Source organism: Agrilus planipennis, unplaced genomic scaffold (assembly GCF_000699045.2).
Source record: "Agrilus planipennis isolate EAB-ADULT unplaced genomic scaffold, Apla_2.0 scaffold26, whole genome shotgun sequence".
NCBI classification, from domain to species: Eukaryota; Metazoa; Arthropoda; class Insecta; order Coleoptera; family Buprestidae; genus Agrilus; species Agrilus planipennis.
Window position 1 is genome coordinate 1,318,481 of NW_020439469.1, and position 18,600 is coordinate 1,337,080.

The window sequence follows — 18,600 nt, forward strand, 5'->3', positions numbered from 1 at the left end:
GCCTAGTGGCGTCATCTCTTGGTTAGGCCGGAAACTTATCAATCCACCCTCGTAGATGCAATATAGAGGCAAACTCAATTTTTTGTCGACATTTTTACGTCTTTCAAGTACTTTGTACATTTTTTTTTTTTCGATAAAAGGTTTATTTATGCATTGAAGGAAGGATCAATTTATGGTTGGAGGAAGATTAATTTCTCGAGTGTTCGTAACTTTCACAGTTATTGGAATTACATTATTTAAAATTCATAAATTTGCATTTATGACAGAAAATTGTAACACTTATAACTATTATTGTATCATTTAACACCAAGACCAAGATCAAGACCGAGACTATATCAGCAGGATCAAGACCAAGACTAGAAGTATTTGAGCATGACAAAGACCAAGGTTCAAACAAAACATTCTTGGTCTTGATGTTGCTTTGCTCATCACTAGCTACAAATTCACCAAAACAACAAAATTCGGATTGCGATCTCGATTTTTTTAGTCTCGATAAATTATTGAAACTTTGGGTGTTTCATTCCCACCAGCCAGTGATGCTGATGGGCGGGCAGTCCCTCCGGACTACGCCGGAAGGTAGGGCGGAAGGCCCTCTTCAGCCTGCTTTCAGGAATCGTGGGAATGGGTGGGTGGTGGTTTGGGTGAGAAAGATGAGACGGACGAAATGAAGACAGAAGAGAATTAAAGATTATCTGTGGAATATTACTGCCTCAGCATTTACCTAAGTGATCCAAGGAAACCACAGAAAAACTTGGACTAAAGCAGAAGGACCCGGAATCGAACCGGCGTCCTCCCGAATGTTAAGCAATAGTCTAAACCTTTAGGCCATGCCGCTCGGTAAATTATTGACCAAACCGAAGAGCTCCTAATGAACAAGTTTATTTAATTTTCAAATGGAAGTACTGTATCGCCATTTGGTGAAGGTTTGTTGCTACTGAAGTCTTTCATGTATTAGACAAGACCCTCGTTCGTGATAGATACATACCAATTGATAATAATCTTCAAGTTTTTGGATAGAAATTTATCAAAAGTATCAGAAACGAATTGTGCTTTCAACCTTTTTAGATCTCATCAGAATGCCACAGGTGGTCTCGATCGACTACCGACCAAACCAAAATTTTCAAATAGAGGCGTGAAATACTTCAGTAGTAGCAAATAAACCGAACAAAACATAAACCACATTTTATCTAGTATTACTTTCAAAATCGTCTTGAAGTAAGTGAAAGCAGTGAATTATTCGTAATGGTTTCGACACATATAAGTACAAGTGATATGACCATAAATCTTCACAACTCATTTTGGTTGAGCAGCATGGCCCAGAGGTTTAGACCTTTGCTTAGTATTTGGGAGGACGCCGGTTCGATTCCGGGTCCGTCTGCCTTGGTCCAAGTTTTTCTGTGATTTCCTTGGATCACTTAGGCATATGCTGAGGCAGTAATATACAACAGATAACACAAGTCTGCGATAAAAAGGTTTTTTGTATAAATTTATCTTAAGCATGTTAATATTGGTCTATATTTTGCAAATATAAACTTTGTTTTACCGTATCACATCACATCTTTTTTTGTATATAACTCTTTGAATCGGCAAATTTATTTGTTTTTTCACAAAATTCATTTTATAGCTTATATTTCTATTTAATACTGTCTGATTGAGCATTATATTGTTTTTTACTTTATTTTAGATAGTCTGAATGTAACTATAGTCGTTTACACCGCCTGAAAAAAAAATAGTTTATAGCGCGCCATTATTGAGAGAGATATAATATTAACGTGTAATAACAGATTGTGTTTCGTTTATCTTTAACTATGGCTTCTCGGAGTTGTAAAAACAATTCGAATGTATTTTTTTACATTTGCCGACAATATACAATAGCTAAGCAAATTCAATCTTTGCTAACAGACTTTGTAAAAAATGCTTATTAAACTTACTTCAAAATGAAGTTGTGTCACCAAGATAAATACTGGGTTACGATAAAATATGCCGGTTATGTATTGAAGTGTTAAGACAGTGGACTTATGGTAAATCAAAATCATTGTTATTCGGTATTTCTATGTCCAAATCAGAATGCAATTTGATATAAAAACAAATGACGACACGTTATCGGTGCACTAAGTTTATTTGGTATGGACATTAATTATATACTATATACAAAGAAAAATTAAAAAAGACAAGTTCGCACACCACACACTGCTTCGATATACAAGCACACACAAAATACCCGATAGAAAATATACAATATGACAAATAAATCGACAAGCACACACACAATGAAAAATATACAAAATAACCCCGACAAGCACACACACAATGAAACTATACAATATAAATAACTCCGGCAAGCACACACACAATGAAACCATACAACATATATATACAAAACTTCGAGACAAAAAGAACAGGATATATCTATCTCTCTCTCCCTTGCCGCTGGTGGGTGGAATGTCAGAGATAGGCGAAATAACACACATGAAAAAAAAATAGAGGATGATTAGTAGATCGGAGGTTAGGATCTCTCTCTCCCTTGCCGCTGGTGGGTGGAATGTCAGAGATGGTTTTTGATTGCGCTGGGACCAGTATTTATACCAACCTGAGGTAATGAAAAGGGGTGGAATGTAGAGGGGTTGAAGGTGGGGTGATGAAGTGGGGTAAAATTGGTTAAAGAATGAACGAATGTGAGATAACGGGTACTTAGGGAAAAAAAATGAAAAAAATGATGCTGGGAACGAACGTGGCATACTCGAAAACCTAGGATTAAAAAAAAAGAGCAAGTCTGTACGATAACTAGAAGAGAAAACAGAAATTGAAAGAAAGATAGAATTTATAGTGCGGGAAATAAGTAAAGAAATAAATAGAAAATAAAAAAAGGAAATAGATGTCTAGACAAAAAACCAGTTAATGAAAAAAAGAAAAATATTAAAAGAATTGAATAAAATTTAGTTTTCGAAATATGCCTCATGTAGGGGTTGTTGTTGGTAACGGTGAAACTTGTCGGACGGGTTGATAAGGGAAGTAGGTAGGTAAACATACCGGTCGACGAGTCTGGGTTTCGTGGAACAAATTTTGCATGTACATTCCTACCAGGTACAACAAATTGGAAGTCGGAGTGAAAAATGGCAATTAATCAGAGTTTGAAGATCCCGAAAACGTATTGCTTCCACCACTTTACTTACTTTAAACTCGGTTTGATCAAACAGTTTGTAAAGGCATTTCGACTTGACCAACGGTGATTATTTCATGTTTGGATATCGAGGTTTTGATCTACATAGGTTTTAAGCACATAAAAAAATCATAAGGACACAAAAAATTACTTTTGAAGAAAAAAGTCAATTCAAAAATCACGTTTTTGTTTTTGTTTATTTTCGATTTTTCCATGCTTTAATATTGTCGGAGGTAATTTTAACTAACACCATCGAAAAGAGCATGGTTAAAAGCATAGAAACACTGGTTACCGAATATTTTTTCGCCGCACTCATTACGTGGCAAGGGTTCAAATGGAAATGTGTTCTCTGAGCATTTATGGGTTAATATGACGTGGTATACACCATATGAATATCGTTTTCTGTTATTTTCAAGACAATTACGACAAACATTAACAATTTAAAAAAAAAAAAATTTCAAAACAAAAAATTCGCAGACCTATGTAATCTTTCATTCTCTTCTGTCTTCATTTCGTATGTCTCACCTAACTTCCGGCGTAGTCCGGAGGGACTGCCCGCCCACCAGCATTACTGGCTGGTGGGAATTAAACACCCAAAAGTTTAAAAGTTTTTTGCCATGCCAGCCTTTCATCCTAGGTCTATGCTATACATTTTTTTTTTAATTTATGATTATTATTGATTTAGTTTGTTTGATTGTATGAGACTACAAGATTACGGTAGAAAAAGACAACATTAGGAGTTGATAGTAGCAGTGTCCTTTTACAAGAGCAGATGTTATTGCACTTATATGTTGGGATAGTTACTTACGCGTTGGACAATTTCTCAACATCGTCAAAAGTATACTTCATTGGTTGCATATATACTAGAAAAATGTAACGATGAAATCCTAAAAAGAAAACTTACATTATGATTGGCAATAAAGATTATCTGCTATATAAAAAACAATAGATTGTAATTTTCGAAGTAATTACTGTTTTATTCTGGACGAAGTTGATAATTATGTGAACGAGTGTAGTTTAAGTAGATTCTGCGCAGAATAGTTGTGTTATTTTACTACTACGTATATTATAAATAGCGGGAATAAGGGAATGGCATTTTCACCTGAATCTTTTGGAGGGGCCGAGGGAAGAAACTCGTATAATGTTAGACCTCTATTTATGTCTCTGCCAGGGATGTTTCCAACCATCCAATGATTTTTTTCCCGAAATGTTGGATTGCTGCGACAAGGAGCGTCAGGATCTTTAAGAATGTATTCATCAGTACCAAAATATGAAGAAACGACCTAATAAATAAGCTGTAAACTTGTATAAACGAACATCTAGTTACCTATTATTGTTTTAAAGTACGTTTTTGTTTTCGTAAGGTTTTAATGGCCGTTCTTGAATTTAAAATTTTGACAATACTTACCAACCATAAATAAGAAATAATAACAATTTTCATCTGCTTTGTAAATAACGGATGGCTTGTCTTTTACGTCTGTTGGGGTCAACGTATTCCCTGCGATAGCGAATTTACCACTAGGAAAACACACCTGAACGAATCAAATTTTAACCATTAAAAGAAAATACAAAAAGTATCATTGAATTTAGCAATCAGTAAGTATCTAATTTAAAGTAACGTTTGCAATACTTAAATTCAATGTATTCCTGAATTAATTTTTATTTATTTACTTTACCGACTACAGATAACCTGAAATTAATGAGGAAAAAAATGTTGCTGTTTGTTATTCCCTCGCTGGGAATCGAACCTAGGCCCCTGGGTTTACGCATTAGTACTATACCACATTAGCAGTGACAGCAGAATTTTACTATCAACTATAGTACTTTTCTTTGTTTTCATATGTAGTTGCTCAAAGGTTTTCAAATAAAAAATATATTCACACTATGTATACAGTTAAGCATATAAAAAAGATGACTTATTAGATAACCGTCTCTCTTTTTCGATTTGGAATATTAAACTGGAAGCGATATTGACAAAATAGTATTGTACGAAAATAAATAAAACTAAAACAAAAATACTCGTAGGACAGGGAAGAAAAAGTACCGAAAGAGCGAATGTAATGTAAAAATGTAAAAAATTAGGAGAAGTGGTTGATTTTAGGTATCTAGAAAGTCAGATAAATCAGGACGGAAGGAGTAATAGGATTATAAAGACAAGGACAGCGCAGAGTTTAGTCGCCTTCAATAAAAAGATGTTACTTCTATGCTCGCGAAAGATCAGTTTAGAAATTCGAAAAAGGTTGTTAAATGTGTATGTTTGGAGCGCGGCACTGTAAGGGTGCGAAACGTGGACGGTGGGTGCGGCGGAAAAGAAAAGGTTAGAAGCGTTCGAAATGTGGTGTTATAGACGAATGATGAGGATACCGTGGATAGAGAAGGTTAGGAATGAAGAGGTATTTGAAAGAATAGGAGAATAGACGACTCTTTGGAGGTCAATAAGGAATACACTTTCTCAGTCATGAAGGTCTTGTCAGAGTTGTATTAGAGGCAGTAACAGGAGTTAAGAGGAGTAGAGGTGGACCTAGAATAGATTACTGTTTTCAAATAGTCAAGGATGTGGGATGTTCTAGTTTTAGGGAAATGCGAAGATTAGTTCAGGATAGGAAAGAGTGGAGGTGCGTGTCCAACCAGTCTTACGACTGACGACTTAATGATGATGATGATGTACATGAAACTTTAACCTTGTGTGGCAAAATAGTTAATAATAAGAATTCAGCTGTAAGCATACAACGCATACCGCATTTTTAAAACTAACTTAATTACTGCGTATAGAATATTCCCAATACGACTTTACTCTTGCAAATGCCCTTGGAACATCGCATATGACATCCGGTATGATACAATATTTTATAAATGCCTCCTCAACCGTCATTGGCTTCGGTCTTTCCTTACAAGAAGTCTTTTCTGGACATACATAAACATCACTGTTAAGCCGTATGATACTTCGCAACGGAGTTTTCAGTTTTCTCAAATTACGAAACATTTTATGGATATATGTAGGTAGGTAGCTTATCACTTGAAAATTTCGAAAGATTTTTTTGTTGAATTTGAAAAATTACATAAATGTCAGTTACACAATTTAACTTGTTATAGGTATGACACATTTGCAACTATATTTGTGTTTAATCATATATTAATGCTTTGCGGAGTGTCTTGGTAGCATTTAAAAGTAAAAAGGAGTAGGCTGATAAGGACATTTGGCTCAGGCTTAGATTTAGAATAAGTATGATTTTAAAGGTGAATTGAGTACATTTGACGATGTAGCTTCTTACCCTAGCTTCATAAATAATAAGGATACTATTCGTATACATTGTTTTCTGATACACATAATACGCTATGGGATTATTCGAATGTAACTTCAGGAAGAACTTATTCAGGTTTTGTCAGAATTCGAATGAATACGATTCTCACCAGAAGTATTCGAATGCAAGGGTATTCAGATGGAGAGTGTTCTAATAAAGAATCAAGAATTCCACGAAAAACTGTTAGCAACTATTCTATTAAGAATATATGATGTCTTACAGTATCTGTTTAAAATTTATATGTGAAATATGTAAAAATGGAATAGTCAAATTCAGTTAAAAGTTCCATTTTTTTTAATTAATCAGTTTCTTCTGCAAACTTGGTCAATAATGAAGTCAAATGCAAAGAATGTAAAAGTATTAAGCTGTAATTGCAGCAGTGTATATTTTTATTATTTTTAAATAAATAGCAAGCTTGCAGGAGATGATAGGACACTATAAAACAGAAAAATTAAGTAAATGTTTAGTGCTCTGAAAGTCCTCTGTTGTCGAGAAAAACGTATTTGAAAGAACAAGCAAGAGTCAGTCCAACCCTGGAAAGATCATGCAAGGGAATGCCGCATTGCAATGCCGGATTCATTCAGCTGCTACATAGCAGAATCCGTGTTGTATTTTCTTTTGTACTCATGTATTATTTCTTATTTATTAGATTAGATTAGTGTAATTGACGACGGTTACGTTTTCAGCAAGCCTAGTGCAGTTATTTGTTCTTTTAACATTGTAGGCCTGTATTACGTATGTATGTTGTTATAATGAGTCAGTAGGGTTAGGGTGTTAGGTGTCCGGGGAAAAAACCATGTTTCACCCAAATGTCCAGGGTTTTTGCCGTGTTTATCAGACGTTGGCAATTTAGGGGATGGCAGCCCTATGTGTCAGTGTCGTAAGCCAATGCAGAGTATTATTGGTTTCTGGTCAAACATGTTCCTGGATGCTGGATTGAACAGATGGGTCGTGTACCATTGCTGACAGGTGGTCCTGATCTAAATTTGTTTAGCTTGTTTGCATGGAGTTGTATGAAACAGTGCAGAGCGCTAATGATTTGTACGACCGCGTATGATCGCTGCAAATGAAGTACGCCAAATGCCGGACGTTTCTTGCGCGATTTAGAAATGTTTTTTCTAGCACACGTACGTATGTATGGGTGTGTATGTTTACTGGTATCGTAACGAATTTTTTCTAATGAGAGGATATGTCTATTGGTCATAAAAGAGGTAATTTTTATTTTATGATTCGTAATTTAATTCATGTATCCACATAATCGGTTTGGCTTGAATTAAATAATAAGACAACAGTTGGATACAACGATTTTTCATTCACTTACTGTGGTTTGGAATTTTTACACAAAAAACTTGATGAACCCATTCATGATTACTCAGAGAACATCCAGAAAGACACGCTACATGATTTAGGAAGTACATACTAAAAGACGATGCAGCTGAACCATTGAGAGGTGGCAGCCCCTGACTTTTTCACTTGAGGCGCAGATTGTAAATAAGAACCGCATCAGGCTAGAAAAGGATGTCGCTCAAGCTCGGGAAAAATATTGAAATTCACAAGGGGTTGGTCATTGGGAACACCCTATTTACTTCAACGTTATGTGCTTTTATTTTGTTTATCTAGTCCAGAGCCGGTCAAACTTTGACTTCTTAGGAGCGGCTACAATGTATGCAACAAGGACATATATAGGGTGTCCCAGTTATAATAATTAATATTTATACCACACATTCCTACGGACATTTGGAACATAAAATGTTATAACACTTTTGACTTTTGAAACAAAATAAAAAATTATAAAATTATAACAGTTTTGATGCCGGCCCTGCACAATCGCAAATTAATTACGATTGCCAGCTGATCGTAGAAAAATTCACCTTCAGTAGGTCGGAATCAGCTGGTTTTTGGGGTGATGTTATTGTTTATGTTTGGTATTAAGTTACGGATCAGCCGAAGAAAATGCACTCGCGTTAAGGTCCATTAGATNACGCTCATCTCGTTAAAACCCATTAAAAATGCGTACGACCGTGAAGGTAATGACGGGAACACACAAGTGGACGGATCGGCAGATGCACTTCGTGCAACATACGACCGATGGCGGCTACATATAATAAGAAAGAAAAGGAGATCAAGTAGCCTAAGAGTTTTTTGAATTTAAATTAAGCTCTTCACGGACAGGCCACGCGGAAAACCAACGAAAACATAACTTGACGTGCTTTTTGAACCGCAAGAACGAATAGGTAGTCGGATTTTTATGATCTTTGCTTCTATTGAGGTATGACAAAGATAAAGTCAACTAGTGTTGACCGTCTAAGAAAGAAATTTTCACTTTTACTAGATCCAGGCCCGTAATGAAACAAATTGTACGTTCAAATTTACAAAGACGATTTGCGAGCTCAATTGTCACTGGATTGAAAAATTGTAAACACTTTTTTGTTGTATTTTGTGTCAGGAAGCCATGTTTTTTTTTTTAATTATTATCAATGGGACACCCTGTATAGAGACGAGCATTACCTGCCTCTCCTCCTCCGGAACCAGGGGGCGTGTTACGTAACTAACCGTAAGCCTTTTGGTTATGGTTATGGAGAAAGAGAGACTGGTATCATTCGACACTATGTCTGTCTCTTTTGGGTCAACGAGAAAAAACGACGACAGTAGATTTGTATACCTCTCCCACTCGCTCTTGCAGGAGCACCTAGAAGCGCTAGGAGCTCTGATCTATTCATGAATTATATTGATTATGAAAATTACAGCCGGGCCAGTTAGTGTGCCTCCAGTTCTTAGCTCGAAGAACAGCTGAACTTAAATGATTTTCCTTAACACAGAATAGCCATCGTCCAATGTGCATCTGTAGGCAATACTGTCTCAGGGGCTACGCCTCGTTGGTCCAGCAGTACATAAGCAGTTACTTATGAACATAATTTATCACAATAATTGTGATATGATACGAATGGGCTATCGCGTCGTCCAATTTTGCAAAATACCATTTGTATGATGAATACTCTGCATTCTAATGAAAAATTTTATTTTGAAATGTGCTTTAAAGCAACGTATTGTACTCGATTCTATCAAACATTACCATCAGCAATTCTTTAAAAATTGCTAATTTTGGCGAATAGACACGCAAGTCTGTAAAATGAAAAAAAGTTGAAACGACTAAAAATACTTACCTAAAACCAACCTAAAACATATCAATTGATAGCAAACTATATTGAAAAATATCAAATTTAATTTTCTTGGTCCTTTTGGTTATACTTCAAACCTTGAAAATATTTTATCCCTCTCGTGCTTACTACCCAGAAAATAACCCTAACCAAAATTGTGTGCCAAAGAAATAAACATTTTCAAGGTTTTTCTCCTTTACTTTTAAGTCAAAAATAAATTCCATTTAAATTACTTTTGCTCTGTTAACTTTCTGTAGTAATTAAAGCTCGATTTCGAGGGGCTCATCGTTACCAAGTCTAGATAAACTGGTTGCATTTCATCCCCTAATACGTATAACGAGCTGCCTCTGCTTCACATCTTACGGTACATCTTGTTAAGGAAGTCCTTGGGGTCGTCGGAATATTGACTTTGTTTCAGCGGAAAGCAGAAATTATTAAAGATGACTTCGACTTGGCGCATTGTTACGATTGTCTTGGGATCCTGATCGGCTACTTCTCTTACATTTTATGCAGTTCGCCACCAATAATCTCAAATTATTTAGATATCCATTATTGAGTATCTATCGATTATGGAACTGCGACAGAATTATAACCAATTGTTTTTGATTTCAATTATAAAAGAACTTACCATCATCCCGTTTATGTGTTCTTAAATACGTTTTATTATCTATTGGCATGCAAACCCTGTCTCATTGAAATACAAAATTTATAGATTTATGTCATAATAAGGAAACTTTCTTTCAAAATATGTTGATTTTGGGTTTCGGTTAAAAGACACCCTAGATCAAAATATGTTTGATGATATTGTAATGTTAGTGGGTCTAACAAAATTAATTTCTAAGACTGATAACGACAGAACTACTTATTTACACTAATTATTAAAGAATTTAAAAACACTATTAAATTATTACTAAACTTAGGTTATGAATTATTCTATTTATTTACACTACTGTTGATATANCATAGGCAGGCATTTTAGTCGGAGGGTTGATATCGAATTTAGGGAAGGTATTTTAGGCAAGTTAAAATAATTAAAAAAAATTGGCAGTAATAGGGACGTAAAAATTTTCTAAAATAATAATTTGGCAGTCGTATTATAACAAAATTATCCGGAGACCACTCGGAAATTTCGTTGTTGAACTTCCGTTCTACTAGAATGTTTTCATGTAAAAGTAATACCCAATTTGGTTTGATGCTTTTAATAAGAAGGTTTCTTATATACCAACAACTTTAAATTTACTTAAAACTAGAGAACAACTAGCAAATGTTGGAATTTCGTGAATGTCGTCATAGATGAGAGGGTGTCGAGTGCAAAAATGAGTCAGGTATTAGTGACAATCAGAAAAACCTCATATATACTATCAGGGACTATTTGAATTCCTCACGAACATTTTGTCTGTGTAACAATTAGAATATTCACAAAATATCATAAAGCCAAACAATAGAAGAAAGGAATTTATGACCTAAACAGTTAAAGAAATGTTATAAAGTTGAACTGAACAAAACAACAAAGAAATTTGAAATGTAATGAAAGTAAACAATTACACTAGATTTAACTAATTAAANTTTTTTTTATTTTAGTCAGTAATATGCTTGTACAATGTAAATGCTTTAACTTTACTTGTCGAAAGTTCTTTGTTATGAGCACTTTTTTCAAGTTACCCCATATGCCTGTTAATTTAACTTCCCTCCTTTAAAATAAATAAAAGGGTAAACAAGTTACTGGCGCGTTTTTTCCGAGACATATTACCATGCCACATGGAAACAATTAAAAACATGTTTTTGAGGTACTAACCATTAAAAAAAGTTATTTCATTCCCACCAGCTGCTAATATTAGTGAGTGAGCAGTGTCACCAGGCCACGCTGATAATTAGGCCTGAAGGATTCCCCTGAGCTTCCTTTTACGGATCGTGGGAGTGGATGGGTGGTGATTTGGGTTGAGAAAGATGAGGCGGACGAAATTTAGACAGAAAAGTGTGAATGATTGTCTGTGGAATATAATTGTCACATTTGTCTAAGTAATTCAAGGAAACAACAGAGAAACTTGGATCAGGACAGACAGATAAACTCTACAAAAATTCTCCTAAAATTCTCATTCTTAATGATTGTACATTGGTTCGACGATTCTGTGACCTACCTAGTTAGGCAAGATCGTTGTTGTTGCTACTGTCACCTCTAGAGCAATGATGTACGAGGGTGGATTGATAAGTTTCCGGCCTGACCAAGAAAAACAAGGTTTTTAAAAATTTTTTTTTTTTATTTCTCAACATAATCTCCTCCAAGGCTGATACATTTCTCATAGCGGTGTTCCAGTCTATAAATGCCATCTCTATAGACTGATTCGTCAAGCTCCTCAAAATAACCATTTACAGCTTCGATTACTTCTTCATTGTCCGCAAATCTCTTACCGCCAAGCCATTTTTTGAGATTAGGGAACAGAAAATAGTCACTCGGGGCTAGGTCTGGAGAGTAAGGAGGGTGCGGCATCAATTCAAACTTTAGATCGTTGATTTTAGCCGTCGCAACGATTGACGTGTGCGCTGGTGCGTTATCGTGATGAAACAAGATTTTTTTCTTCGCCAGATGAGGTCGTTTAATTTTCACCTCGTGGCTCAAACGTTGCAATAAGTCTGCGTAGTATTGACCAGTGATAGTATTACCCTTTGCAAGGTAATCAATGTATATAATACCTCTTGCATCCCAAAAAACAGTAGCCATAACCTTGTTCGCCGAAAAAATTGTTTTTGCCTTCTTTGGAGTTGGTTCCCCTGGTCCAATCCACTGTTTAGACTGTTCTTTGGTTTCAGGAGTGTAGTGGTGGACCCACGTTTCGTCAACGGTTACGAATCGACGCAAAAATTCGCTTGGATTACGCTTATACAATGACAAATTTGCGGTAGAAATGTTTTTTCGAATCAATTTTTGGTCGACTGTTAGCAAACGCGGCACCCATCTTGCACAGAGCTTTTCCATATGCAAATGTTGGTGCAAAATATGTTGCACACGTTCATATGACATCTTACAGGTCTCAGCTATCTCACGCACTTTCAATCTGCGGTCTCCCAGCACTATTTGATGAATTTTTTCGATCATATCTGGAGTTGTGACCTCAACGGGGCGTCCTGAGCGAGGCCCATCAGAGGTGCTCACACGACCCTTTTTAAACTCGGAAACCCACTGCTTAACGGTTGAATATGACGGGGAGGATGTCCCCAGTGTTGAGTCCATCTCTTTTTTAATTTCCTTCGGCGTTAACCCCTTCAAATAAAAGTATTTGATGACAGCACGATTTTCCTGCTTTTCCATTTTTACGAAAACCACAGAGGCGTCTTGTTCAGCGTGCTGTCAAACCTACACTAGCAAGGAGATCGGGCTGAAACTATAGCTACAAGCTATCCAAGGATGGTACTATAGAATGTCACCTCAAGGTAGGCCTAGTGGCGTCATCTCTTGGTTAGGCCGGAAACTTATCAATCCACCCTCGTATAAAGCCATGGACCGGGGTTCGATTTCTGACGAAGGCGTGACACAAGCAACAAGTTTTCTTCGTTAATTTGAGATTATCTTTAGTGGTAAAAATTAGTTTAATGCCTTCACTTTTATTTCGGATGTGCAATCTTTAATATTATTTACACTTTTCGTTACGAGACTTGTATTGTTTTAAATATAGGATTATGTTCACCTAATCGTTTTTTGATAGAACGTTCAGTTTGACCCATTTCTTATATGACACCGCAATCGTTACTTCGGTGTTATCAGAACCCACGACTCTATGAGTAGACGAATTTACCATTTATAATTTGAATTTAAAAAATCGCACTCGAAACATGGCAATTCAACGATATTAACTAATACGAAAAGGTTCAATATCCTACTCAAATAATACAAAACATGCTTGCAAATATTTTTATTTATATTTTTATGGAAAATACTTCAAGGACATTTCGTTTATCAGTAAATGACCTCATGGATCGACAATAGCAAGAATACGGTTGACGACATTCATAAGGACCCTGCTCACTCTTTCCTGTGCTTCAACTGCCCTGCTGTTGATTCTTTCAACAACTTCGCTGCCAACTGACAAGTCAAGGCTGAGGTCGTTAATTTTTACACTTCCTTCAACCTACATAAAAAACAAATAATGAGTTATAGGTTAGTAGAAAATAGATAAACAGTGGAAAATCTTTTTGGTTAAACAACTTGTTAAATTTACTTGTTTAGGGTTAAAATAAGAATTTTAATACCGCATCATTCTATAAATTAAATTACAATTCTAAAACGCGATTCGACACATAAAATGCCAATTATGAATGGTATTGTTCTATTTAATACTTACGGAAACGTCTTTAACTTGAAGAAGAGCTGAAAGGGAAGTCAAACGAAGAGGTGAAGTGGTGTAGGAGAGTTTAAATTCAACGGTCAGTCCATCAACGGAGGCGCTAGAAAGTGTTTGTAATGATGTAAAGCTTATCAACATTGCCTACGTAATTTGCTTGTTGGAATTGTCATGTAAGATACAGATAATATAAAGTACTGTAGGTAGAAACCACTCAATGATATTATACACAAGTATGTAAATCACTGTAACAGTATTAATATCTAGCAAGGAGGAGTTAGAGACAGCTTTAAATAAAATGGAAGCGGTATTGACAAAACAGTATTGTATGAAAATAAATAAATGTAAAACAAAAATACTGGTATGGAAGGGAAGAAAAAGCAGGGAAAGAGCGAATATAAAGATAGAAGACGGAAAATTAGAAGAAGTGGCTGATTTTAGGTATCTATGAAGTCAGATAAGTCAGGACGGAAGAAGTAGTGTGTTAGGGATATAAAGCAGAAGATAGCGTAGGGTCGAGTCGCCTTAGAAATTCGAAAAAGGTTGTTAAAGGTATATGTTCGGAATGCGGCGCTGTACGGGTGCGCAACATGGACAATGGGCACAGCGAAAATGAAGAGGTTAGAAACGTTCGAAATGTGATGTTACAGGCGAATGATGAGGATACCGTGGATCGAGAAGGTTAGAAATGAGGAAGTATTAGAAAGATAGGAGAACAGAGGACCCTCAATACAAAATAGGCGAGATAGGTTACTAGGGCACCTTCTTAGACATGAAGGCCTAGTCAGAGACATACAGAGGCAGAAATAGGAGTTAGGAGGTGTAGAGGTAGACGTACATTACTGTTCGCAAATAGTTAAGGATGTGGGATGTTCTAGTTTTAGGGAAATGCGGAAATTAGCTCAGGATAGGAAAGAGTGTTGGTGCGTGTTCAACCAGTCTTAGGGCTGACGACCTTATGATGATGATGATGATGTATATCACTTACTCGAGTGCTGGAACAGCTGCGGTAAGCCCTGAGTCAAGTTCTACGTTAAGGCTGTCCACATTAGCAGCAAGGGTGGCAAGTTCGAAAGTACCTTCTATGTTTTCACCATCATTGCTCCATTCTGGGAAGGTAAATTTGGAGAAACCACTCACTGATGCCGATGCCAGTGTAACGGTCACTCTTCAAAAAATGTATAGATAGTCATTCTATTGTTTAAAAATAAGTTCTTGTCTATCAGCATGTATATATAATAAATTGATAACTACTTATGATCTTCTATGTTCGAAATTGACGCAAGGATTACTGAATATATTTCAATGAAACTTTCCTATTTTACTCTTGGTAGGTGTGAAGCTAACATAGAATTTGAACTGTTACGATATTTAGTTGCAAACTATTTCCTCTGCTAGCAATAATTTTGTCATAAGCAGTTGTTTAGAAAAAAATAAAATAAAAATATTTCACAATATTTCACTGACATGTACAAATTAACTTAAGGAATTGCAGCCTACAGTTTTTTAACTAGAAATTCCAAGTTAATCTTTAATTTTCGTTCGAGAATTAGAAGATGATCATTTTGTAAATGTTGCGATTCATCCAGAGTATGAAAATGATTTTAGCACTATTACTTCACAGTAGCCCCATAAAAGAAACTAGATAAGTGTGTACTTACGCGTCAAGTAAAACAAGGGATACGTCAGAAATTCTTGCGGGATCATAACGCGCAAGGAATTCCTTGATTTCATCAGTCCTTGATTGGTATTCTGTACCAAGTGGTACTGCGCCTGAAATTAGTTAAAAGAAGATAGCTCACGATATCCCAGTAGTTCTATTAAAATGTACATAGTCATAGGCAGGCATTTTAGTCGGAGGGTTGATATCGAATTTAGGGAAGGTATTTTAGGCAAGTTAAAATAATTAAAAAAAATTGGCAGTAATAGGGACTGCCGATAGAAGTGAAAACATAGAACTTTTAGTATTAAAATTTGAAATTTCACAATGTTTGACTAAAAATTATCAACATCAATCTGGTTTTCACATCTATTGACACTCCGAGCAACAATTATATGCATAAAATAATTCGAAGTAGTCTGCATTCTGTCAAAACTGCCAGACGCGGATCGCGATTTCGATCTTTTTGGATCTCATCAGCGCGTCGCAGACAGCTCCGACAGAACACTGACCAACTTTCACCTGCTCTCTTAACAGTGCGTTTTAGAAAATACTACAAATGGCGCAGTAAACGCCATCTGTAGCACGTAATCCTAAAATGTAGCATTGTGCTACTGCGCCATTTGTAGTATTTTCTAAATTATATGCATGCTTATATGTTTTTTTATTATTCAAATATTTACATAAATTTCAATGTACTTAATTTTTAACATTGTTTGCATCATTGTCATCATTAATTTCAACAATACTTAGACTTTTTGTACTTTCAATTATTTCATTGTGTTCTAAAAAAAATACAATAGGCTTATGGTAACTAAAGTAAGAAATGAAAACGTTTGATTGAAATTTATCTAAGTATCGCGTAAAAACCGCATCGATCGGCGTAGCTGTATAGCTACAGATATACTTAAATATACTGCTACAAGTATGTCGGTGACGCGAACGCACTAGATTTCACCCATCCAAAACGCGTCTAACGCCTACAGCACACGGCCGCTGCGCGTGCGCCAGTCGTGAGCATGTCGGTGACGCGAACCCATAACATTTTCCCCTGCCAAAAAGTGCCCAACGTCGCTAAAGAAGTTTTCACTTCAAAAAAATGTATTTTATCAATGTACGAATCTAGAACCTCTTGGACTATTTGAGGGGATTCCTAATTGTAACTTGGTTTTGCTAATTACTTTTAATAGAAAATGGTGAATCATAAATCTGATTAGTAAATGGTGAATACTCAAACGTAAATATTTTCTTTATCTAAATTTCAATTTACCAAGTGAATCATTTGAAGGCCTATTAACGCAATTTTACACAATTTTATACTAATTATTCATCGACATATGCTATTTTTTCTCTTTCATATTGCCTTATATTATAAAACGCAAATTATCAAATTAGTTTTGAATTACGTGTCGTCTAACTTCCAATTTTCGGTCGTAACATATATCGTGTATGATAAACAAATGTGATTTTGTTTATTTTGAAAGCTTCTTTTTCTTTATACCCAGAATAATTTTTTTTCAATCATATCAGTGGCAGAAGCTGGAGTTAAGAGGAGTAAAGGTAGACCTAGATTAGATTACTGCTCGCAAATAGTGAGGGATGTGGGATATTCTAGTTTTAGGGAAATGCGAAGATTAGCTCAGGATAGGAAGGAGTGGAGGTGCGTGTCCAACCAGTCTTAGGACTTTAGGGTGATGATATCAAAACAAGTTGCGGCTTCATTAGTTGCGATGTATCATTTTTCAATGTGAAAATCAAAGAAATGAACTGGAATTTTGTAATGTCTTAAATATCTAAATTAAAACTATTTGTTTGACGCAATGAGTATTCTAGTTCGTAGTCAAATATTAAATAACTAATTGTTTGAATGCAACGTATTAATAATAGCAAAACTTACTGGCAGTGATGGCTAAGCATGCTAGCATTGCTACGAAGGCTTTCATGGTGAAGAGTGGTTTTGTTTCACGTCTACTTCAAGAACAAAAGGATTTCTGAAACTGAATACCTGCACTGTTTCAATTTTCGCCCTTTTATAGTTGAATTATTTTATCATTTATAATAACGTACGCGATAATGAGTATTTTTCATTATAGGTTTTCATAGATTTTTACATTTTAAAGTACAAGATAAACAAAGTACATAGGCAAATGTCACAGTTCTTACAGTTCTTATCTTCAAGAGGGAGCTCTAGGAATAGAGTAAACAGGTGTGAGTGAATTGATTTTTTAAATTCATGTTTCTTTCCCTTTTAATAGATTCTCTAATGTGTAGTTAGTTTTGTGTGTAGTTAAAATCTACTAAAAGTGATAAAAGTATAATTAAACGCTAAAGTGAATTTATCTCTTTTGAAAGTGAAATTCATCTCTTTTTTCCAAATCCACAGGATACAATTTTTTAATATGTGCTGGATAATAATTCGATACAGTCTAATAACAAATATGTGTCACAACTCACACTGGACAGATTTGTTTGGTAAAGAGGCTACCTCATAAGGATAAGTACGCCTTGGATTCAATTCGACAATGGGTCCTTGTGGAACATCATTTAGTTCCAGAAGGCATTCACTACGCTGTTTGTACTCATTGTTGCGTCTTAACCACTTAAAACGTTGTATTAAAATACAGATTGCAGTTCGAATAAATTTTTATTTTTAGTGCAAGTACAAAGTTTTTTCTTTTTTTGTTACAAAGTCAACCGTCATTATTGGAGTTCAATTTGAGTCTCTTAAAAACTCAAGTTAAAATGTATCCAGTACCGTCGCCACCCCTCGCCCTCGGTTAGTTAGTCAGGGTCATTTCGTGACGGTACGGTATGATTTCTAAAAAACTGCAACTCACAATTTATGACATGACCGACCACCCTCGGCATGCTGTTAAAAAATAGCCCCCTAACAATTGTTCCTGCACTTTCTAATTTTACAATCTATTTCAAAGTTCTTTACAATTTCGAGATTTCTAGAAGGAGAACAGAGGACTTTATGCAA

The 18,600-nt window shown here is 35.6% G+C and overlaps 2 protein-coding genes across 6 annotated transcripts in view; one reads left to right on the top strand and one right to left on the bottom strand.

The window, feature by feature from the left end:
* The window catches only part of LOC108740021 (mitogen-activated protein kinase-binding protein 1), a 482,920-nt gene that overhangs the window by 225,235 nt on the left and 239,085 nt on the right, over positions 1–18,600 (top strand). The gene's annotated exons all lie outside the window — the stretch shown is intronic.
* Positions 13,514–17,625, bottom strand: LOC108740119. The gene is made up of 5 exons (XM_018474328.1): positions 17,515–17,625; positions 15,619–15,730; positions 14,946–15,125; positions 13,958–14,060; positions 13,514–13,744 (listed from the first exon to the last, which is right to left on the bottom strand). Exons 1-5 carry the CDS (start codon positions 17,558–17,560, stop codon positions 13,586–13,588), a joined length of 600 nt encoding a protein of 199 aa, XP_018329830.1. The 5' UTR covers positions 17,561–17,625; the 3' UTR covers positions 13,514–13,585.